We start from the raw sequence: 23140 nt of genomic DNA, 5'->3' as shown, positions 1-23140 counted from the left end.
CCCCCTTCCCTGATGCGATCATATAAGCTACACTCCTACCTCTGACTGATACTCATCTGCTATACACTAGTCTGGCCATACTGATTACTTATGGTCGAAGTCTCTTCTAACTGATCCTGGTTGTTAAATGTTAGTATTTTGAATGTTTTTCCTATACATATCCCATATTTCCAGAAACCATCTTAGAGGGAAAGTCAGAACTCTCAAAGATAGAGAATTATATCCATAGTGACTGAGCATTTACCGAAAGAGACGGCTAAAAATTTGAATCGGACTAAACATATTAAGTTGGACTAAAATTAAGTTGTCCTTCCCTTTGTCGCTAAGGTGAAGAACCTATAAAGGGAGGATCCAGTCAATTAATCGAATATAAACAAACTACATTGTTTCTCTGTGAAATTTAGTGAATTTGCAGCTTTGTGAGCAATTCTGGTGTACAGGAGATTGGAAAGGTCTGGGGACTTCCATTTTTACTCAACTCCATTAGGAACGCTAAGTCCTGTAGGGCAGGGATTTTTGTTTTTGTTCGCTGCTGTATTTCCAGTTCTCAGAGTAAGTTTCTTGCACATGGTAGGTGCTCGGTAGGTATCTGTTGAAGAAATTACAACTATAACATGAGGCAGACTTGAAAAATGCCTCCTAGGAATCACAAAACAATATCAACAAAAGCAGAGTGCCCCCCAGTCTCCCCATCATACTTCCTAGTTTTCAGCTCCCTCTAGGCATATTATGTTCCATTTTAGGCCCCCAAATTTAAGAGAAGGGCATTCATCAATAAACCAGAGAGGATCCAGAAGAGAGCAGGCAGGACAAGAGAATTCTGAAAACCACCCCAGATAAGAAACAGTTGAGACTAGTCAAGGAAAAAAAATGATTGATGAGAGATAGGATGCTATTTTCAAATGTTAGAAATTCATTAAGGATGAGAATGGAATAAATGTATGATTGCATGTTCATAATTAGACCCAATGGAAAAAATTATGGATAGGCAATTCGGGCTCAATGTAACAAAGAAAATACTGACCCTAATTTTCCAGTAATGGAATGGATTGCTTTGTGAACCAGGATGTGAGAATTACATATTATCTTGTATTTTCTTTTCAATATTCACTGGTATTTGCCTCCCTTTCCCTTCAACTCATTGTATATTCTTGAAAGCAGAAAAATGTAAAATTTGGAAGGTAGGGTTAGATTTAAAACTTCATTACCGTTAAGAATTATGGGGCTTATCAACTGATAGTCCATTATCTCAGGCCCTCAGATCACAAGGTGGCAAACTCAGATCGGACAACGTATCCTTAACTGAGGAGTCCAGATCTCACTCTGATTACCTGATGTCCATTGCAAAGTAAAATTGCGAATTTTGTAAATGAGGTAAGATTTCATGAAGTTGATGAAAATGTAAGAGAGCCCAAATCACATACAAAACTATTTACTAATGAGGATTCGGCAGGGTTATTTCTGTTAATAATTGAATGAGAAGAGTTTGAAAACATAAGGATTTGATAAGTAGTTTCAGCAGGAATTGCAGCCGCTGGGTTTGAAAATCATTGGAATATCAAACGATGAAGACAGGCCCTTGGCAAAACTGATGAAGCTCTTGAACACTTTTGTAAACATGATCTTTTTTTATATTAGTTTGACAAAAGTCACTCTAAAGGTAAAGGGTATTGCTTCATGTTATTATGAAATTGGATCAGAAAAATGATCTTACCCCGAAAATAGTTAACAATTTGTTTTGTGGTTCTATGAATTACTCAACTTAAATATTCTTAAATATTAGGTGAAAAAATGTTCCCGATAATTTTTGCCTTTCTTTTAGAGATGAATTTAAAATGACCTTTCCCCCCATTTTGTGAAATTTGGTCTTCATTTTACGTAGATTCCATTTTGGTGGACTTTTCTAGCAAAAATTATCCTCCAAAACACAAAACTCCTGAATCTCTTTGTTTCTTCTACCAGGAATGCTTTTTTTTTTTGCCTTTTAGTTTTGTCAAAAAGGGACAAAGCATATCAATAATATCAATAAATGCTATATTTCTACTTGAGTTACCCATGTGGATATCAAAGAAACAGTGGTATCTTATTTGCCACCAAGCACCGTGCTAAGGACCTTGTAAATAATCAATAAATAATTCTTTATTCATTTATTCATTCATGCTAAGCACTGAGGACATAAGAATAATTCAGTTCCTTACTTCATGGAACTTACAATTCTGTAGTTATTCTGAGTTAACAAGTTATCCTTATTACTGTTATAAATATACATATACTGAAATACCTTTTTATCACGAATGTAATGTATATTCACTGTAGATGAATTCAAAAAATAAGAAAGTGATGAAGAAGAAATCAAATGTAATCTTACCACTGGGAAATAAAAGCTCATGATATTTGGAAATAGATGTTTATAGACTTTTTTCTATGTGTGCATATAGTACATGTATTTATACATTTGTATATTAGATAAATATATACAAATTATGTAAGTATATATAATAGTACAAATTATATAATATATACAAATGCATATTTGTACATTATATGAACATAGATATTTTAAAGATATTTATACTTCACATACTATTTTATAAATTGTTTAGTTCACAGACATTTTTATTTTATTATTATTATTTTTTTTAAGATTTTATTTATTTACTTGACAGAGAGCGAGAGTGAGAGAGCACAGAGGGAGAGGGAGAAGTGGATTCCCCCCTGAGCAGAGAGCCCAATGTAGCGCCCGATCCCAGGACTCTGAGATCATGACCTGAGCCAAAGGCAAACACTTGACCTACTGAGCCACCCAGGAGCCCCCATAGACATTTTTAATAAGTATATACCTACTTAATTAAATCATAATGACTAAAAGATACTCCATTATATGGATATGCCATAATTTACCAAATTTTCTACTCTTGATCATTGAGATAGCTTCTGAAATTTTTTCTATTATTAACACTGTAATTACCCACACATACATTTTCATTCATCTATCCATCCTTCTTTTCGGGTCAAGTATTTTATACTATGTAAGCTTGAAGATTTAGAAAGCTTGAAGAAAATTAACAAAAAATTTGAACATTAAAAAACAAGCAAACTGAATCTACAGTGTTAGAAGTCAAGATAATGGTTGTCATTGGGGGTCAGGTTGAGTGTTTCAATCGGAAGGAGACATAAAAAGTGTTTCAAGCACACTTAGACTGCTGTGGCTTGATCTGGGATTGGTTCCATGGGGATGTTCACTTTGTAAACATTCAACGAGCTGTATACTTATGACTTGTCACTTTCCACTTTCTTGTATTTAGGTTGCACATCAATGGAATAAGTTAAAAAATTGTGCTATGATACGCATCCATGTTTACATCCTTAAGTAAATTCCAAGAATCCAATACTATTATCATTTTAAGATTTTTTAAAATTCATGTTGCTAATTATTCTGCAGAAGAATTTGCACCAGTTTTGACTCTTATCAACACTATATAAGGTGTGATTTCACTGCATTCAAATTAATACTGTCATCATTTTTTCTAATTTTTAATTATTTATAAATTTAAAATTTGATTATTTCTCTAACTTTTTATTTGGAAAATTTTCAAACTTATAGAAAAGCTGAAAGAATAATACAATGGACACGCAGAGCTCCTTCATTAGATTTGCCAACTTTCAACTTTTTGCCACATTTGCTTTCTTTCTCTGTCTCTATTTACCCTCCCACATGTACACACATACACATGCACCCACGTGTGTGTATATTCATACACATTCAGTTTTTCATTTCTGAACTATTTGAAAATAAGTTTTAGACATCATGACAATTCACCCCTTAATGCGTCACTTAAGAATAAGGGTATGTTTCTACATAACCATAATCCCTCTACCATGCCTTGAAACATTAACAGTACTTCCATATTATGAAGTAATATCTAGTCTGTATTCATATTTCCACAACTGCTCCGATATATAGTCTTTTCTGTTTTTTAAATACAGGGTTAAATAAAGTTCATTCACTCATTGCACTTGGCTGTTTTGTCTCTTTAGTCTCTTTTTACCTGCCACTTTACCCTACCCTGCTTTCTTTCACGACATTGACATTTTTCAAGTCTAGGTCACTTGAAAACCTTCTGTTCGTTTTCCAATGTGTACAACTCTGCTTGATTCTGTGGGCTTATATTACAAAATTATTATAGTTTTCCAGAGGCACATGTATCAGCAACTGTAACAAATTTTCATTTTTGGCTATTGGTTAATCAGAGCAGGACGCTGGTTCCCCAGTTGGGCACCAGATGTTTTTACTGAGGGAGAAAAAAAAAAGCATTAAGAGCTTTTAAATCTTACGCTATTGCTTTGATCATTTAAGAAATAATACTGACATTTCGCTCTCCGAAATGTGTTGCAAGGGTTTTCCTTGATATTGACACGATATATTATTCAATGAATCAGTGAGTATAGAACCAGTTTAAAAGACCTGAAAAGGCAGTGACAGCCAAGAAGGATATTTTGAAGTTTGAAATGATCCCTATATAAATAGAACGGATCAGCATAACTTTGGGATAAAATTAGCCGACAGTTTGTGGGCTCTCCAGCATGTGCCTGTTTGCTTGGTGCCGCTCTCCTGATAAATCACAACAAAGCTTCCAGAGGGAGAGGAAGGATGGAAGGAGCCGCCACCCCTATCACTAAATCTGCAGCGGCCAAGTTAGTTAAGAGAAATTTCCTTGAGGCTCTAAAGTCAAATGACTTCGGAAAACTGAAGGCCATTTTAATCCAAAGGCTAATAGATGTGGACACAGTTTTTGAAGTTGAAGATGAGAATATGGTTTTGGCATCTTATAAACAAGGTAAAAAATTATAGGTGTGATTATAACATTGATAAAAAATGGATTTTTTTTTTTGTAATGCACAGTGTCGGTCACCCACTCTAAGCCAGTAGCTCTTACAGTTTAAGTATGTATTTTAAAAATATTTCTAATTTAATCTTTTCTCTCTTTTTAACTAGACAGCATCATGGGTGGTATATATTTGTATTTCTTTCTTCCTTTCTGTCTTTTCTTTTCTTTCTCTATCCTTGTGTCTGGAATTTGAAATCCTGGATGATCATATTTATTATTGTACTTTGCTTTTATTTCTAACTTTTCTTCTGCCTAAAATGACACAGAATAAAGAAAACATCTTTAGATTATGGCTAAACAGACTGCTAAGATCTAATCCAGACTGTGTGACTGCCTTGGGGACAGGGTGCTAACTCTCTGCTCACACAGCCACATAAAGGTATATCATATCTGTATCTTTCTGGATGGAAAAGGGAATTTTTGCCCCCATTTGGAGGGTTAATGAATGGGTAAGGCTCTGCCTTGATGCACCTTGCTGGTCCTTATCATGTTAATGAGTTTTTAGTTCAGGCAAAAAGCTGAAACCAGAAAAACTAAAAAGTTAAAAAAAAACTTTTTTTCCTTGACTACAATAATAGATCAAAATTGTAGATATCCTGAGTACAGAATGTCTGCCTTTTGAAGAACGAGGGTAACAAGAATGAGAACTGAATTTTTTTTTTATCAAGGGATTTTTCTGGAACCCACACTTAAGAAATCAGAAATAAATTAGAAGTACGCAGATTCTGATTTCCCAAATCAGCTAGTTAATGGGGAACTTGAGTAGCGAGGCCATCTGGTGAGCAGACTACAAACAAACACCATGTTCAACATCACTTCTGTTTAAACAAAATAGATGATAAGGTCTGGTGTACATTATTTGGAGAGAGATAGCAATTCTTTCTTCATGTTGAAAGTACTTTCCGTTCACATATAAATCATCAGCACCATGAATTTTCAGAAACTAATGTTAATGGTATATATTTCCACATTAATTTACTGGACTCTGTTAGTTCTGAAGGAAGGATAGAGGAGACCAGTTACTGTGTTCATGATTTTTCCTGGAGGGCTTTATCATAAATCGGCATTGCTACTTTGACTGGAAGAGAATGAAGAGGTTTGTTTTTTAAAAAGTAGTTGATGGGGCTCTGTTAGAAGGAAGGAGTGTATACCATATAATCAGATTACTTTAACCTTCTGGATTTGTTCAGTGAAAGACTGAACGCTAAATACATTTTTAAGGTATCTTTTAAGCTTAACATGTATGCCCATGAAAATAACTTAGGTCCAAGTCAGTGTAATTTATTTAACACTGAGTTGTGAAGACTGCCTTTTCCCATCTCCTAAAACATGCCAAATTGCGTGGATCACCCAAGGTTTTGAGGTTGTGAGAAAAAGGATGTTTTAGGGCAGGCTCCGGGGAAGAAGGGTGCTGTTTCTCCTGCTTCCAGTGGGGTCATCACCCCTGAATCAGAAGAAAATGCAGTTTTAATCCTTTCTGTCAATATGAGCCGATTCCTATGGTCCTCATAGAGCTAAAAATTCATTCACACTAATGGGTGTTTTCATAGTGTTAGGACTGTGGGATGTGGCTTTCCATTAGGGAGACAGCAAATTATACCCTCTGGGAAAGGAAAAGTAGAGTTCCATTTCTTATACATGCCAGGTGAACATATGCACAGAAATAACAGGATTTATGGTCATATCCTCAGGGTCTAAACAGGAATTGTGTGTATGTGTGCGTGTGCACACGCTGGTATGCACAGAAAGAAATACACGTACTCTCTGTTTAATGTGGGTATAAGAATCTATCTCTTCAATCTTAAACCTAGATTAAAACCTCATCTTTCTTCAAAGCTTCTTCAAGTTTTTTTCCATACATTTTCACATGTCTTCCAGCCTAATTATCAATCCCTTTAATATTTCAGTCAGGAATGGAAGTGATAAATAGAATCCTAGTTGCTAGCCAAGCAAAGTTGACCTAAGTGGTTATATCAATTTCTTAAGTCACAAAGAGCAGGCTACACTGGTTAATTAGTTAGTTAGGGTTAGTTCCTTTCTGAATAATTCTGAGGCATCACACCCTTTCCTGTGTGGCCTTGAAGGGTATGCAGTTGGATTAAACTTTGTGAGACTTTATTAAATCATAGCAGACTTTTAGGACATTGAATGCTATTGGATTGGTAAGCAGCAGTTTTTGATTTTTAAAAGCACCTTTGAAAGGCTCCACGCAGAAAAGTGTACAGCATGATTAATTTTCATAACATAAACAAACCTATATAACCAGCATCCAGATGTGGAAACAGAAACGTTATCTGTTTACTTTTAAAGTGTGAGAATCTTCAGGTTTTAGTTACTTTGTGGCTTATTAAGCACGACAACGTTTAAAACCTATAAAAGATACCATGCGACCTTTAAATTTGCTTGTGTGATTAATAATGTAATCTATATTCAACATTTCATTGTCCTGCAGAAGATCAACAGGGGGACAACTAATCTCAAACCATTTTTACTTCTTTTAGGACATACAGCATTTTTCATAGAATTTCAAAAAGTGACCACATTTTTTTCCCTGAATATGGTATGTCTAAGTTAGTATACAAGTCAGTTCATAATTTTTGGAAAGACAATTCAGAACTCTGTTGGCAAGGAAATCAACTTGGGGCCTAAACACTGCTCCCCCAAATCCACCATCTAATTGGCACACTCACGGAAGCAAATGTAAAATATGGATTCTGTGAGGAAGGCAGAACAAGGCATCTGGAAATTCACTTCTGTTTCCTCATCCCACTGAGTAGCTTCTCTTGCCCATGCAACAGAGAGCGGAATTCCAGAGCTCAGGTTCAAACTGTGGGTCCCGCCTAGCCCCAGCACCTAAGAATGATTCTTAAAGTTAGAGAGCTCTTGTTTTATTTTTTAAAGTTATGTTAGACCTCATCATCAAATCTTCAGATAAAATCATGTTTTATTAAATGAAGAAAAAAAAACCTGTCTCACACTTTGGAAAGCAAACATTACAAACATGCCGGCTGGCATTTGGGATAACCCCTGCAGGACAGCAGGGACATGTGTCTCTAAAGCAAAAACAAGCAAGCAAAATTCCATCTACCAGACGACGGCTTTAAAATGGGAATGGCGTGAAGAAAAGTTAGATATACAAACAACTTTTTAACTGCCACACGCAGTAAGTCGTTGCGAAGTCAAGGGATATTAATGATAGAAAGTTTCCCATGAGCCAAGCGTGCAGTATCCAGAGTGAACGCAGGATCTGTAAGAAAACCCAAAGCTATTCATATGGGTTCTCACTAGTGATTCCTATACTGGAAACGTGAACATCTGTAAAGCTGTTTCCAAAGGCTTTTCCAACTACATATTTCGATTCTCTTTCAGATGCATGAGTCTTAGCGCGTTAATGATACAGGCAGAATATCATACTTCTCTCTTGGGTATGAAATTCCCTAGTCAGCAAGGTTAATCAGAGTCCTTTTATTAATCAGTGTAATGCACTTTAAGTACTTCGTTTATGGCCCACAGCCGCAGGTTCTTTGGTTGGTAGTCATATTTTTAATTAAAATAACCAATGAGTGATTTCACTGGAAAACTTTCTGGCAGGTACTTTACTAGTAACAACTGCCTTCCAAATATCTTGAAAGCTCTGATTTCCACTCTCTTAATGAATAATCTCTTTATCACCTCATTTTCCTCTGTGCCAGAAATTCGCTCTCCTACTTTCCTATTACCATCCTAAGGGTTCTTTTCCCTTCCTGGATGTTCAAACTTTTTTTCTTTTAAATGTTGCATTTCAGGCTGACTTTTTTTCCCCTCTCCTGGGGGAGCTCTGAGATTTATCCTGAAAATATTAGCTATTAAAAGATAGCCAAGAATTGTGCTTTAGTCTATAATCCTTCAGGACTGTGTAAATACGTGGACACAGGCAGAGCAAATGTCTGCTAATCCAGCCACGAGCGGCGTGTGTAACCTTTGGCTGTAATAACAGAGGCTTCTCATGTGTGGGGTTCTTTGGACTCAGACAACATTATAGCTGATAACTGTTGCAGAGCCCAGGCTTAGCTGAAAGTTTACCAGAGATGTGTACATCCCCCCCAACATGGAGCAGAACCAATCCCTTCTTCCAAAAGATAGCCCAAACACTAACCCTTCTCTCTTTACCGTATTTCCTGAGTGGAGGGCTTTCTACTCAGCTATTCAGGCCTATCTCTTTGGTTTCAGATTTAATTAAATACACACCCACACACACACCCACACATACACACACACACACACACACACATGATTACGCTGAATATCTTTGTAGGGGTAAAATTTCTAAAATCCTTCTAGAACTTTTGCCTACAAGTGCTGCTGGTTTGGGAGTGCAATGCGGGCAGTCAGCAGATCACCCGCGGCCGTTTAAAGATTAGGGGAGACCAGAGTTTGAGTTGATCTGTCCGTACCGGTGAGACAGGCATGAGCGCTTTATGCTACTTAATCTTACCCTTATTTGTAACGCGGAGACTTTGTCAAGACCCTCTCCAAATCCCCTGCCTGCCCATAATCTATGATATATGAAGGGGAAATGATATAAACAGATGATGTGTCATGGTTTGGGGAAGGTGAAAAGTAACTGCAGATACTATAAATCTACGTGGGCATGGCCTGTATTTGAGAGTCCCTGTGGGGTTTTTGCCTAGGGGAGGATCCGTAGTCTCTTCTCAGTTAAAGCGCTCGCTCAAGCGGGGCTCTTCGAGCCATCGCAGCCCGCGCACCGCAGACCTGGGTGGGGGGACAGAGTGAGTGCCTAACAGTTTTAGGGAGGCAGAGGCTTCTTCACTCCCCTCTCAGGGGCTTTGTTCCCAGATTCCAACCCCGCCCCGCACCGGCCTTTGTGCCCATCTGAGCACACAGAAGGTAGCCCAGCACCTGCCAAGGTGAGCAGAGGGGGGCTCTTTGAAAAACAAATGCTCAGAATTAATCACATTCTAGGTCCTGAAGCCCTGGGATAATTCTGCCCCGGAAGGAAGAGTGTACAAAGTGAAGATGCCTGATGAGTTAACTGTAGTTCGGCTAAGCTGTCCCTGTTGGAGCTTCTGTGGTAGAGGACAGGTTCTGACGCCTTGGCGTTTCGGTATTAACACAAGCATGTTGATCAGTGCTGCCCCACTGTGGTTTCTGGGGGTGGCTTTACCGCAGTTTTGGTCCCCAGAGTGGGTAGGTGAGGTGGAAAGGACGCTCTTGCTCCTTCCCACACTTGGTACAAAGCGACCTGTGGCTGCAGCCTCATTTTAAGGTGTGAGGGCACAAGGGGTGACTGTCCATAGCCTCCTTGCTGTGGGCTGCTCCATTCGCTCCAGAAGGCTTCCCTGCTATGCCTGGCATCGAATGATCCAGAATCCGGCCCCCCCAACCCCCCGCTCCACACACACACACACACACACACACACACACACACACACACACAGATGCACATACACACCACCATCAAAAAGTTCTGCACCGCGGCTTCAGGATACACTTCGGTGGGCTGTGATCTGTATCTGACAGTCTGTCCCCTTCCTATTTCTCTATTCAGCTTCTAGGGGCACCAGCAAAGGTGTCTTGTTGCCAACCCCCTACACACATTTCCATCTAGGAGAGGTGAGTTGTAGGCACAAGTTCATCTGGGTGGGGGTGGGCTGAATCCCAGGACCTGGCTGTCTCCGAGGCTGATTTACTGGTTAATGATTATGACCAAAGAACAGGCAGAGGCAAGGGACTGAGAGACTAAGGACGACTGATGCACGGAATAAACGGGGCAGGATAGATTCTCTAGGTGCTACTGGGAATTTAGGAAGAAGAGAAAACATCCACAAGCAAATGCATTTCCATATCAGAGATGTGGCATATTATAGATGAGTGCAGGATCTGCTTTCCTTCCTCGTGATTTGTGAAGCAGGCTTGGCGCTAAAACCTATTCTGCTTCCACAAAGACAAAGACAGATGGAAACCCTGCATTGCAGATATCCTGAGTCCATTAGCTTGGACTGAGGCGGGCGACTTATGGCTCTAGCAGCCTGAAAAAGTGGCAGTTTTCTCATCTGGAAAATGAAAGGCTTGGACTGGATAATCTCCCTCCAGCGCTAACATTCTGTGTTTTCTTTGATTTTACATCAAAATGGTGTTTTCTTAATCAGCTCTCTACTGCTTCTTTTCTGAGATCATTTTTCTTCCCATTGCAGAAGCAGGCACAAGTTTCCAATCAGTTGGTGCACAGAGCTGCCAAATCTTTGCTGCTAATCAGCAGGCAAAACATACTCCAGTTTCCAGATCTGGAACCAGCTTCTTTCCAAGACAGTTAGAAGAGACTGGCTTTGCAAATTGCTCGTTGAGGAAATCTGAGCGTTAAAATGACTGATTAAGTATTGGTGTTAATGTGATTCATTCATTATCAAAAGTAGGTTGCACACCACAGAGCTTGAAAACTCTGCTCAGAATGGAGATTCAATGTACATAGCTAAATAGAAACATATAAATGGGTACACACACATGTAGTGTGTGTGCCTATCTGTTTGTACACACACACACACACACACACACACACACATTACAGGCACAGGTTGATAATGCTGCAGCCCAGAGGTCTGTGATACTATTTGTCTCTGCAAGAGAAAAGTTCCTATCAACAAACACCTTCTCTTTGCAGTGTCTGGGATCTCAAATTCGTATCTCAGCCCTTAGTTTTATTAGTTGAATACAGATTCCTACATAAATTCAGATAATCCTAAGAGGGTCACACTTTAAAAAAATCCTCAGTTCATTAGACTTTAGTGTGAATTAACTTTGGATTTCTTTTTAAAGAGGCGATGTGGTTAAGGGGAGAGCTGAGAGGGACGGAAAGTCAAATGGCCTTAGAATTCTGAATGGAATGAAAAAGGGGTGTGTGTGTGTGTGTGTGTGTGTCTAGGGTGGACAGTGGGCTACAGAAAAACAAACTTCAGGTTGGGTTCATTCATTCCCTCAGGATTAGTCAGCATTGTACACAACCCTATAATATGGCCTTGAAACTAAATTATCTTTCCCCCTCTGAACAGGGGGACAATAGTTTATTTTAATTTCACTTATTTTTACAAATAGTTATACATGCACAAGGTACTGAATTTAAAAGCTCAAAGGAGGCATCCAAGGACGAGTAAATCTATGTCCTTGTCTCCCAGCGCCTAGTTCTTAGAGGCCACTGCTGTAACCAGTTTCTTGTTTGAGGTGTCAGTAAATATTTTCACATATGATAGCATATTATGCACATTGGTCAGCCCCTGTTTCTCTTGCTCAATAATATATCTTGAGATTTTCCCATATCAGTATACATAGACTAGCCCTCTTTATAATGGCTGTACAGTATTCGATTGCATGGATGCACCATCATTTTTTTTTAAACAGTCTCCTGTTGATGAAGATTGAGATTGTTTCCAATCGTTACCCATTAAGAACAATGCTATAGTGTGGTGCATGTTCTTGTCCACAGGCCAGGTTATTATAATTCCTGAGAACTTTGTACTTTTCACAGAGTTCAATGCAGATGATGTTCTTGGAAGTTGGGCAATACAGTGGCCCTTAAAGAGCATGTCACGTGTGAGTGATGGTACTTGTAGGATAAATACCCAGGAGCAGCACGTGTGTGATGTTTCTCACTTAAATGAGAGAATTTTAATACCTGATCGCCAGGCCCACTTGTAATGTGGGCCTCATCCTCCGAGCGCCCTCCAGATGCTCAGCACTGTTGCCCAGAAGTATTCCCAATATTCTAGATTTATTCTGACTTCATCTAATCAGTAACAAATACAACTTTTACCCCTTTTGTTTTGGGCCCTGCACTTTTATTAACGTAGCTTAAGATTGGATTAAGCTTTTTGCAGCTCCATCCCCCTGTTGGCTCCTTTTGAGAATTCTGTCAACTCAAATCCCTAGGTCTTTTCTCAAATAAATTACCATTAAACCATCTTCCACTTACCTTGTACTTGTACAGTGGAATTTTATAACTTAAAAGCAACCTTCTGATTTATCCATGTTAAAATATGTTTTGTTGTTTCAGCCCTAGAGTCCCTTCTAAGCTGTTGAGTTATCTCTACATCTTCATCTGGCTATCAGTATTTTATCTTTTTGAACCTATTTTCCATTACCCACTCATAGTGAGCTTAATGCTATGGCTGTAGGTATTGACACTGAAAGAAGGTTTAAAAAGTTATGTTTGTTATGGCTTGTGAGACATATGAGGGAGAGAGGGGGGAGGGGAGAGAGAGAGAACATTTCCAACAACTAATGGGAAAAATTTATCTAAGATCTCAGTTCTAGGAACAGCTATGCTTCTCCTGAGCAATTAATTTGTATATAGCTTGTGGGCATAGTTAATTGTGCAATACATCATGTTTTCCTATTTATTTTGGCTGCTAGGAAGTTCAAAGGCAAATTTGCAATGTGGTTCTAGTGTATAGGACACGGTTTATATTTTGTGTACAGATCTTAACCCTTGGCCACTTTTTTTTTTTTAACCTACATTATTTTTTTTCCTTTGCCCTTAGATAATTAAAAAAATCTTGTATTTAAAAAAAAATCTTGTGTAAAATTTGTGAGTTGCCTTAAGTTCTTCTTATCAGTAAGAGGTATTGTAAAAACCAATAGGCAGGCAAATAAAATCTTGGCAAGACAAATTTTTTAAAGACATCGAATACATTCATACCTCCGATTGACAACAACAGCAACAACTATAGGGCAAAAGAACTGTGATGGAATAAAAGATATAATCTTGTAACTAACAGCTTCAGAATCATTCAAAACAATGATTGGGAGTTAAAACAATAAGAGTCTCATGTAACTCACCATGTAAAATAAAATGCAATCCCATAAATGAAGGTCTCAAACCCAAATGCCTTGAAGGGCCAGGAAGATAAAGTAAATAAAGGAACGAGGTAATGGAAAATACTGGAAGCAGAGAGACTCAAGAGTGCCTGTCCCACTCAAGTATATCCAAGTATGCTTCTAAACTAGACATTTGCAGACCCATTGGTTACTAGTTTACAACTTCTGAATCACTCCCCCCTCCAGTTTTATAAATGTGACCAAAGTAAAAGACTTTGTAAAAATTCTCACAAAACAGAAAAATCCTAGGCCAAGAACTTAAACTTTCTTTCTTTTTCTTGTTCAGGTTATTGGTTGCCTAGTTATAAATTAAAGTCTTCCTGGGCAACAGGCTTGCATCTCTCTGTCTTATTTGGTCACGTGGAATGTCTTCTGGTGCTCCTGGACCACAATGCTACAATCAACTGTAGACCCAACGGGAAAACGCCTCTTCATGTGGCTTGTGAAATGGCCAACTTGGATTGTGTTAAGATCCTCTGTGACCATGGAGCAAAGCTCAATTGCTACTCCTTAAGCGGACACACAGCTTTACACTTTTGTACAACTCCCAGCTCCATTCTCTGTGCCAAGCAATTAGTTTGGAGAGGTAAGCCTTTCTGGGTGGCTGACATTGTCATCTATTTGCACACTCATGGTTGTGAAACTTGGTGATCATTACTTTCTTCAGGTAATGTAGTAGGGATCCAATTTATAAGTCTCAAACACATAAGTGTATATATATATATATATATTATATATAGAACTATATAAATGTGTGTGTTGGTCCAGGTAATTTCAGTGATGATCACATTGGAATCATTATTTTTTTTCATTGGAGGAGGCTTATTAGTTTACACATTTATTTAACAAATATCTATTTAGCTCTTATGGTGTATCAGTTAATTTGCTAAGTAACTGAAAAAAATAGTTTCTGCCCTCAAGAAGCTATATTCTAGTAGGGGAGATAAATACTAGCAAAATAAATTCATAAATATATAATAATAAATTGGGAAAAGAGCCAAACAGGATGTTATGAAAGAGAATGTCAGGAGTCAACTATTATAACATGTATAAAGACTACTGTAAGGATACGATGTGTGAAGCTGAAACTTTATGAATGAGAGGGAGCTAGCCATTAAAAAAAGGAGCCAAGGAGAAGAGGAGTCCAGGTATAGAGAATAGCCCATGTGCAAAGTTGCTAACTGACTGAGCCATCCAGGCACCCCGGGATGCTATTTTTTAAGATGGGGAGAGTTGAGGAAGAAGCATGTATGTGGGCAAGATCACTAAATTAGTTTTTCAGGGGCGCCTGGGTGGCTCAGTTGGTTAAGCGTCTGACTAGATTTCAGCTCAGGTCATGATCTCAAAGTCCTGGGATCATGGGCACCTGGTGGCTCAGATGGTTAAGCGTCTGCCTTCGGCTCAGGTCATGATCTCGGGGTCCTGGGATCGAGTTCCGCATTGGGCTCCCCGCTCCTTGGGACCCTGCTTCTCCCTCTGCCTTTCTCTCTCGCTCTGTCTCTCATGAATAAATAAATAAAATCTTAAAAAAAAAAAAAAAGTCCTGGGATCAAGCCCTGGGTCAGGTTCCTGCTCAAGGGGGAGTCTGCTTGTCTCCCACTCCTTCTGCCCCTCCCCCTGCACGCGCACACTCACTCCCTCTCTCTCAAATAAATAAATCAATCTTAAAAAATTAGTCTCTTAAAAGTCAATTTATAGAGGTATAATTCACACACGGTAAAATTCAGTATTTTTGAGAAACACATAGTCATGAAACCATCACCACAGTTACTTCAAAAAGTTCCCTGGTGCCCTTTATAGTTAATCCCTTCACTTTACCCCCACCTCCAGCAACCACTGGTCTGTCTTCTGTCCCTATAATTTTGTCTTTTTCAGAATGTCATACAAATACAATATATAGGCTTTTGGGTCTGTTTTTTCCTACTTAGCATAATGCATTTGAGATTCATCCATGTAGTTGCGCTCACCAGTATATCAGACCTTTGATTGCTGAGTAGTATTCCTTATATAGATGTAACACAATTAATCTGCTCCCCAGTAGGGGGACATTTGGATTGTTTCTAGTTTTTTGGCAATTTTGAAAAAAAGCTGACATAAACATTTGCATACAGATTCTTGTGTGGAAATGTTCTCCTTTCTCTTGGGTAAATACCCAGGAGTAGGATGATGGGTTGTGTGATAAATTTATAAGAAACTGCTAAACTGTTTTTCAACCTAGTTGTACATTTTGCATTCCAACCAGGAGTGCATGAGTTCAGTTGCTCTCCATCCTTGCCAGAACTTGGTAATGTCATATTAAAAGAAAAATTTATTTTAGCAATATGAATAGGTTTGTAATAGTATCTCATTATGATTTTAATCAAAATTCCCCTAGTGACCAAGGATGTATGAATATGTATTTATTTGCCAGTTGTGTATTTACTTTGGTGAAATATCTGTTCATATCTTTTGCTCCTTCTTTTTAAAAATGGGTTGTTTGTTTTCTTATTATTGATTTGTGAGAGTTCTTTATATATTCTGGATACTAGCCCTTTATCAGAAATGCGGTTTGCAAATATTTTTATTCATTCTTTGACTTTTCATTCTTCCTGTCTTTAGAAGAGCAGAAGTATTTATTTTTAATAAATTCATTTATCAATTTTTACCTCTTCTGGCTTATGCTTTATGTATCCTACCTAAGAAGTCTTTGACTAATCCCAGGAACAAAGATTCTCTCCTATGGTTCCTTCTAGAGGTTTTATAATTTCAGGTCTTACTTTTAGGTCTTTGACTCATTTTGCGTTAATTTTTGTATATGGTATAAAGCACAGGTTGAGGTTCAGCTTTTTTATACATGGATAAATTATCTTATCTATCCAATTGTTTCAACATCATTTATTGAAAAGACTGTTTTTTCTCCACTGAGTTGCCTTGGTATCTTTGTCAAAAATCAAGTGGCCAGATATGTATGGATCCACTGATCTATCTATCTTTTTTTTGCTAATGTTCTATTCGCTTGATTGCTGGAGCTTTATATTAAGTCTCAAAATCAGAGTGAGTTTCCCCAGATCAGTTTTAAACGTGAGAAGTTTCAGATCGCTCTGAGACCTCAAAGTGAATGAGTCCAAGTTGCACTTGACATAAACGTATGGATTGCGGAAGAGAGCTCTGGACTAAAGCTGTAAGTTTAGGAATCGTTGGCTTATAGATTGTATTTGAAGCCAAGGGAATCAATGAAATCACTTGGATAAAGAGTGTGGCGAGAGAAAAGAGAATGTAGGACCAAGACCTGATATATTCTTACATTTAGGATGTTAGCAGGATGGAGAGGGGCCAAGGAGATTGAAATGGATTGGTAAGTGAAGTGAGAGAAAGCCCAAGAGCATTTTTGGCATCATAGAGAATAAGAAAGAGGCAGATTCAAGAAGGAGGAGGTGGTCAGCTGTATCGATGGCTACTGAGTGATTTAATTAGGTGTTCCTTAGATTAAGTGACAGAATTATCACTGACAAAAGCAGTTAGGGTGAAATGGTGGGCGTAAAAGCCAGATTCGAATGGTATAATGTGTGAATGGGAGGATAAAAGCTAGGGATGCCGCATACAGACAACTGTTCAAAAAAGTCTGGCCGCACGTGCAAGCGTGAGAGTAGCGTGATTGCTGAAGGGAGCTGGGGGCACGCACAGCAGAGTGTTCTGTAGTTGGAGATAAAAGGAAATGTTTGTGTGCTGAAGAGGATGATTCATAGAAAGCCAACAGTTGAAAATGCACGAGACAGGGTAACTAAAATGTTCAAATCTTAGAGGCTGAGAGGGTGAAATCCAGAGACTGTGAGATACATCCTCATTTTTAACCAATGGGCCAAAGTAAAGGATGGCTTTAAAACGCCAGAGTGTTTACAGATGTGGTGGTGGTGAGACGCAGATCATATCTGATAGCTTTTCCCCCTCAAGAATGGATAAGGCAAAGGAAGTCATCAGCCAAAAACAAGAGCAGAACGGGTGGAAATTTTGATGAGAGTGGGAAGGGATGGAAAGGGGGAAAAAAACCCGTCCAACTTCCTCTCCTTCTTGCCTGCCCGGGGGAGGGGAGGGTCTAGTGCAGAGACACATGGAGAGGGGTAGGTGTCAGTTGGGACCGAGCCACCTACAGCACGTGGCCATCACCACTGCTCACACTGACTTACACATTTAGGGTTTTTAGATGTCGTTTTAATTTTAATTTATATTTTAATTCATTAATTTAAACTTTTAAGTTTTTTTATTTTTAAAATTGTTAGAAAGTTAAGACACGATATATTTGTTTAATTATTGACTTTTTTTTTAAAGATTTTATTTATTTATTTGACAGAGAGAGAGAGAGAGAGCTAGGGAGGGAACACAAGCAGGGGGAGCGGGAGAGGGAGAAGCAGGCTCCCCGCCAAGCGGGGAGCCCATGCGGGGCTCGATCCCAGGACTCTGGGATCATGACCCGAGCCGAAGGCAGACGCTTAATGACTGAGCCATCCAGGTGCCCCTAATTATTGACTTTTAATATTGCTACCTTTTCATTGGGACTTCATGAACCACAGACTGAGAGTGAGCTGCCAAGCCTTTCACTCCTCAGAGGCATCACCAGAGGGAATCTCATTCCCCAGAGGACGTGCTTATTGCCTGTCCCCTTTATCCCTATTGACAGAGGGAGACTACCTGAAGATGAGAAGGAGTAAAGAGGTAGGGAGAGGCCAAGGAAGCCTCCCTGTAGGCTGCCACTAATGAATTAGGCTAATAATAATCAAGGAGGAAGAATGGAAGTCCATTAAAGATAAACTTACTCTTAGATCCGTGGCATCAAAGGCCAAAGCCACAAAGAAAAGAAAGATGAATTCGAGAAAGCAAAAATATTCAGTGTTCGAGTTGCAAACAGGTCCTAAAATAAAAAGGCTGTCATAAAACTGGAAAAAAATGTTTGAGACTAGATGGACAAAGGTCCTCTTTATAGCCTTCACATAGAAGGAAATCTTTAAAATTAAAGTAAGGAGATTAAAAACTAAGAGAGAAAAAGAGAACAAAAGACCAAGAACAGATATAGGTATTTCAGACCCCCCCGCAAAAAAAAAGTATATAAACAACAAATAAAGATAACATAATGATCACCTGCCCTGATAATCAGTAAAATGTTCATTAAAATGAAGGTGCTTTTGTTGTTATTTATTACATTAACAAAGATACAAACGATGACAATACAGATGTTGCCAAACACAAGGACGTGCGTTCACACACTCTTAATGGGACGTGAATGGGTCTGAAGGGTGATGGCAAAAGCTCGAAAACTTTTGTAACTCAGATGTTCTGCCTCTAGGACTTAGGACTCACTCTGCACCTTTTGGCTCATATGGGCCCTCATTTATGTAGGGTCTCCAAATCAAACTTTGGGTTCTTACCTCAAGGTTATACATTGAGTCCAAGAGATAACTGATGAGAAAGAAAGAAGACATTTATCATGTAACAGAATTGGGCTTGGTTGTACAGTCCGCAGAACACTGGGAATGAAAAGACTTTCTCACCGTTCTGTAAGTCTTCAATAGAGTGCAGTCATACTGTGTTTTATTTTATAATTTTTGTATCAGAAGCTTTGACTGGTTAAAGAATACATTCAAGGGACGCCTGGGTGGCTCAGATGGTTAAGCATCTGCCTTCGGCTCAGGTCATGATCCCAGGGCTCTGGGATCGAGCCCCACATCGGGCTCTGTGCTCAGCAGGGAGCCTGCTTCTCCCTCTGCCTGCCTGTCTGCCTACTTGTGATCTCTCTCTCTCTTTCTCTCTGTCAAATAAATAAATAAAATCTTTAAAAAAAAAAAGAATACATTCAAAATATACATTGGCATTTTTCATTTTTATATATATTTAGAGTCAAAAAAAATCGCCTAATTTATTTTTTGCCTGGAATCACTTATATTACTGAAAACTGAAGAATATTTGCATGTCCAATAGAAAAAAATTTTTTGAGGATTTTATTTATTTATTTATTTATTTATTTATTTATTTATTTATTTGAGACAGAGAGAGAGAGGGCACAAGTGGGTGGAGCAGCAGAGGCAGAGGGAGAAGCAGAGTCCCCGCTGAGCTTTACGCGGGGCTCGATCCCAGGACCCTGGGATCATGACCCGAGCCGAAGGCAGACGTTTAACCAGATGAGCCACCCAGGTGCCCCTTAACTCATTATTATCCACATTGTATGCAGAGTCATCTAGGTAGGAAGTGTAGGAGTCCCAAATGTGTATGTCTAGCTTTGGTGATCCTAAATTTATGTGCACCTAAACACAGAATCTCAAAGTGTATAAAGCAAAATCAACCTTTTGTTGATTTTACTGCAGTTATCTGAACATGCATCTCAAACACTGAAAACCCTGAAAAAAGCAGAAAGACGGAAATAATAAAGATAAGACCAGCAATCAATGAGATTTAAAAGAAAAACAGATTTTAAGAAAGGTTTATCCATTGTATAGAATATTATTCAGTCATAAGAAATAATGAAGTCCTGATACATGCTATAATATGGATGCACCTAGAAAATATTATGCCAAGTGAAAGAAGCCCGACACAAAAGGCCACATATTATGTGATTCTATTTATATGAAATAGCCAGAAGAGGGAAATGCACAAAGCAGATTAGAGTTACCAGGGGCTGGGGGAAAATGGTAATGGGGAGTAACAGCTTAATGAGCATGGGTTTCCTTCTGGGGGGATGAAAATATTCTAGCAGTTGATAGTGGTGATAGTTGCACGATATTGTGAACGTATTAAATGCCACTGGACTGTATACCTTAATATGGTTAAAATAGTAAATTTTATGTTATGTGAATTTTACAATAAAAAATTAAATAGAGGGGCACCTGGATGGCTCAGTCTGCCTTCATCTCAGGTCATGATCCCAGGGTCCTGGGATCGAGCCCTGCATTGGGCTCCCTGCTCAGCAGGGAGCCTGCTTCTCCCTCTCCTTCTCTCCTCCCCGGCTCCTCTCTCCCTCAAATAAATAAATAAAATCTTAAAAAAAAAGAGAAGAAAAATTTTAAGCTGTGTTACCTTCATACCATATAGAAATTAAAGATTATGTTGTAAAAAATGCTCATTGACATGGAACAATTTTTAAAAAGAAGTTTATAAGAGAGTATAAGCTTATTTTTCTAAAAAGTATATATAATTGTGCATATCAGGAAAGAATATCCAAATTATCAGAGTCAAACCTGAAATTGTAGCTAATGTTTAGCTATAGCTAAGCAACTTCAAAAAAGTAAATTTGTTATTTTAGATCCTTACTCCTAGAATCACACATTTTTTTGTTTTGCTTTGTTTTGTTTTGTTTTGTTTTGTTTTTTAAAGTGTGGTGCCTGGAGAATATATCAAAAGCAAAACACATTGTGAATCAGATAAATGAGGAAAATTTCACCCATTTTACAGATGGAGAAATAGAAGGAAAAAGTAGGGCCTTGAAGTAGGTCTCGCAGTCTAGAAACTCTAGAAGCCTGTGAGCATCTTGCATTCTTTCTTTTGCATTTTTACGTCTTCAGCCTCTGGACAGTGCTTGGCTCATAGGAGGTACTTGGCAAACGGTCTCTGACTGATCTGGGCACGGCTCCAGGAGCCCTGAGGGCACGGATGGGAACTCCGGTTATCTAATAAATGGACACTGTTATGTTCATGGTTAATGAATGAAATGTGGTTGCTGGTCAGTTTCATCCTCTCCATCTCTGGGGGGATAGTTGAGGAATGGATTTTCTCTCTCTTGGATTATGTTGTAGGCACTTTGAGAAGTCACATACATCACTTTGTGGCTGGACAGAGGGAATTGAGACAGCACACAGACAAGGAAAGTGAGTCAGGCTAACATTAAACTCGGGGACCGGAGAAGTCCATTAGAGGGAAAACCAATGCCATGGCAACTGAAAACCGATGTAATTTCATTTGCTACTTAATGGACTCTTTGTAGGAAAAAGTGCTCTTTGTGGAAAAGGCTAATTGAGGCCAAAAAATTGCATGCAATTTTCGCTTAAAGGATTTTCCCCTATTTTTTCCATGTTGCAGAGCCTGCTTTGTCCCCATGCAGGATTTTGTCTGCTATTTTTCTGTTTGCCTTTCTACTTAATGCCCCCCATCTTCTGGCCTTTGTTTCCTTTGGTATTGGTATAATAGTGCTCATCAGTTGAGAGGGCTTATTTACCTCAGTGAAAATGTCCTCTCCGTGAATCCTGCATTTCCCTACGAATAAAGAGAGTCAGGTCAGGTTTAGCTGGCTGAATAGCAGTATATTATTTCTACCTATTCCCTTTCGTAAGAGGAAAATGAAAGCTGCTTGCTTTCCTCTGCATGAAGCAAATCCTGACAGTTGGAGGAAAAATGTGTTACTGCAGGAAAGCCATAAAAATTCAAATGTTTCTTCCCAGAATGTAGTATGAGGGCAATGTAAAGGAGACCCTGCTTTCTGAACGACGGTCCCCTGCTACTTGGTGTGAGGACAACACAAGTTACCCGCATGTTAGGAAAGCCCCGTTCGGTGATGAGAACCTAGCAAGGCGAGATGTCATGGGACTTCCCTTTAGCCAAGAACCAGAGATACTGGCTCGATAGGCAATCCCTGTCCCCAGTCGGTCACCCTCCATGTCGTTCCAGCTCTTAACGTTATATGTTGTCATAGCACAAATCTGACCATCCTTGTCGTTTGCAAACAACTTTGGGGATTTTTGCCCCATCTGCCATACGGTTAGTAACATCTGTGCAATATGAATTCGATCTTTTCTTCCAATTGACATTACTTATTAAATTCAATTTTAAAAGAAATTGGGTATCACTATAAAAATTGATTTGTCACTCTAAAAGAGAGGGCAAGATCCCTTGCCATACATAGAACGTAACAGTAACAGTAAATAACGGGCGGTGAAATTCTTGACTTCCATCTGCCCAGAGACTCTCTTTTCTCAGATGGCAGAGAATGACTCAAAAGCCTCATCTTCTGGTTGCTATTTTTTCTTTTTTTTCTAGAAACATTGTCTTCAGTGATTCTGCTCTGAATGAGTGAACTTGAAATTTATTTGGAGGCCATGTCGCCTACCCAGTCAGGTAACAGGCACTCCCAGCCCGTTAAAGAGTGGCCCACATAAGATCACAGCACACTGTGGGTGACACTGCCTTAAGCAGTGTTTTCTAAAGTTGATGGTCTATTTAGTGTGGATTTTAGAAGCATCCCCTTTAAAATCAAGAGTGAGACAAGTCTGCTGCCTTAGCTACGATTTCAACTCTGTCCTCGAGGTCCTTGCCAGCACGAAGAGAAAGCAAAAATAAATAAGATGTATGAAGATGGCAAAGCAGGAAGCAAAACTGCTATTATTTCGCACAATATGTTTGTCTACATAAAAAAATAAACAACAAGA

At 38.8% G+C, this 23140-nt stretch overlaps 1 protein-coding gene across 1 annotated transcript in view; it reads left to right on the top strand.

Annotated features, from left to right (window-relative positions):
• Positions 1-4651: 4651 nt before the first annotated feature.
• Positions 4652-23140, top strand: part of ASB4 (ankyrin repeat and SOCS box containing 4) — a 57825-nt gene continuing 39336 nt past the window's right edge. Inside the window, exons 1-2 of the mRNA XM_032401248.1 lie at positions 4652-4838; positions 14044-14343. Coding sequence (XP_032257139.1) covers positions 4652-4838; positions 14044-14343 — 487 coding nt within the window. The remainder of the gene's footprint in view (positions 4839-14043; positions 14344-23140) is intronic.

Source organism: Phoca vitulina, unplaced genomic scaffold (genome assembly GCF_004348235.1).
Source record: "Phoca vitulina isolate PV1807 unplaced genomic scaffold, GSC_HSeal_1.0 scaffold4, whole genome shotgun sequence".
In the NCBI taxonomy this organism is placed as follows: domain Eukaryota; kingdom Metazoa; phylum Chordata; class Mammalia; order Carnivora; family Phocidae; genus Phoca; species Phoca vitulina.
Note: the sequence above shows the minus strand (reverse complement) of the source record. Positions and strands in the feature narration are given on the sequence as shown.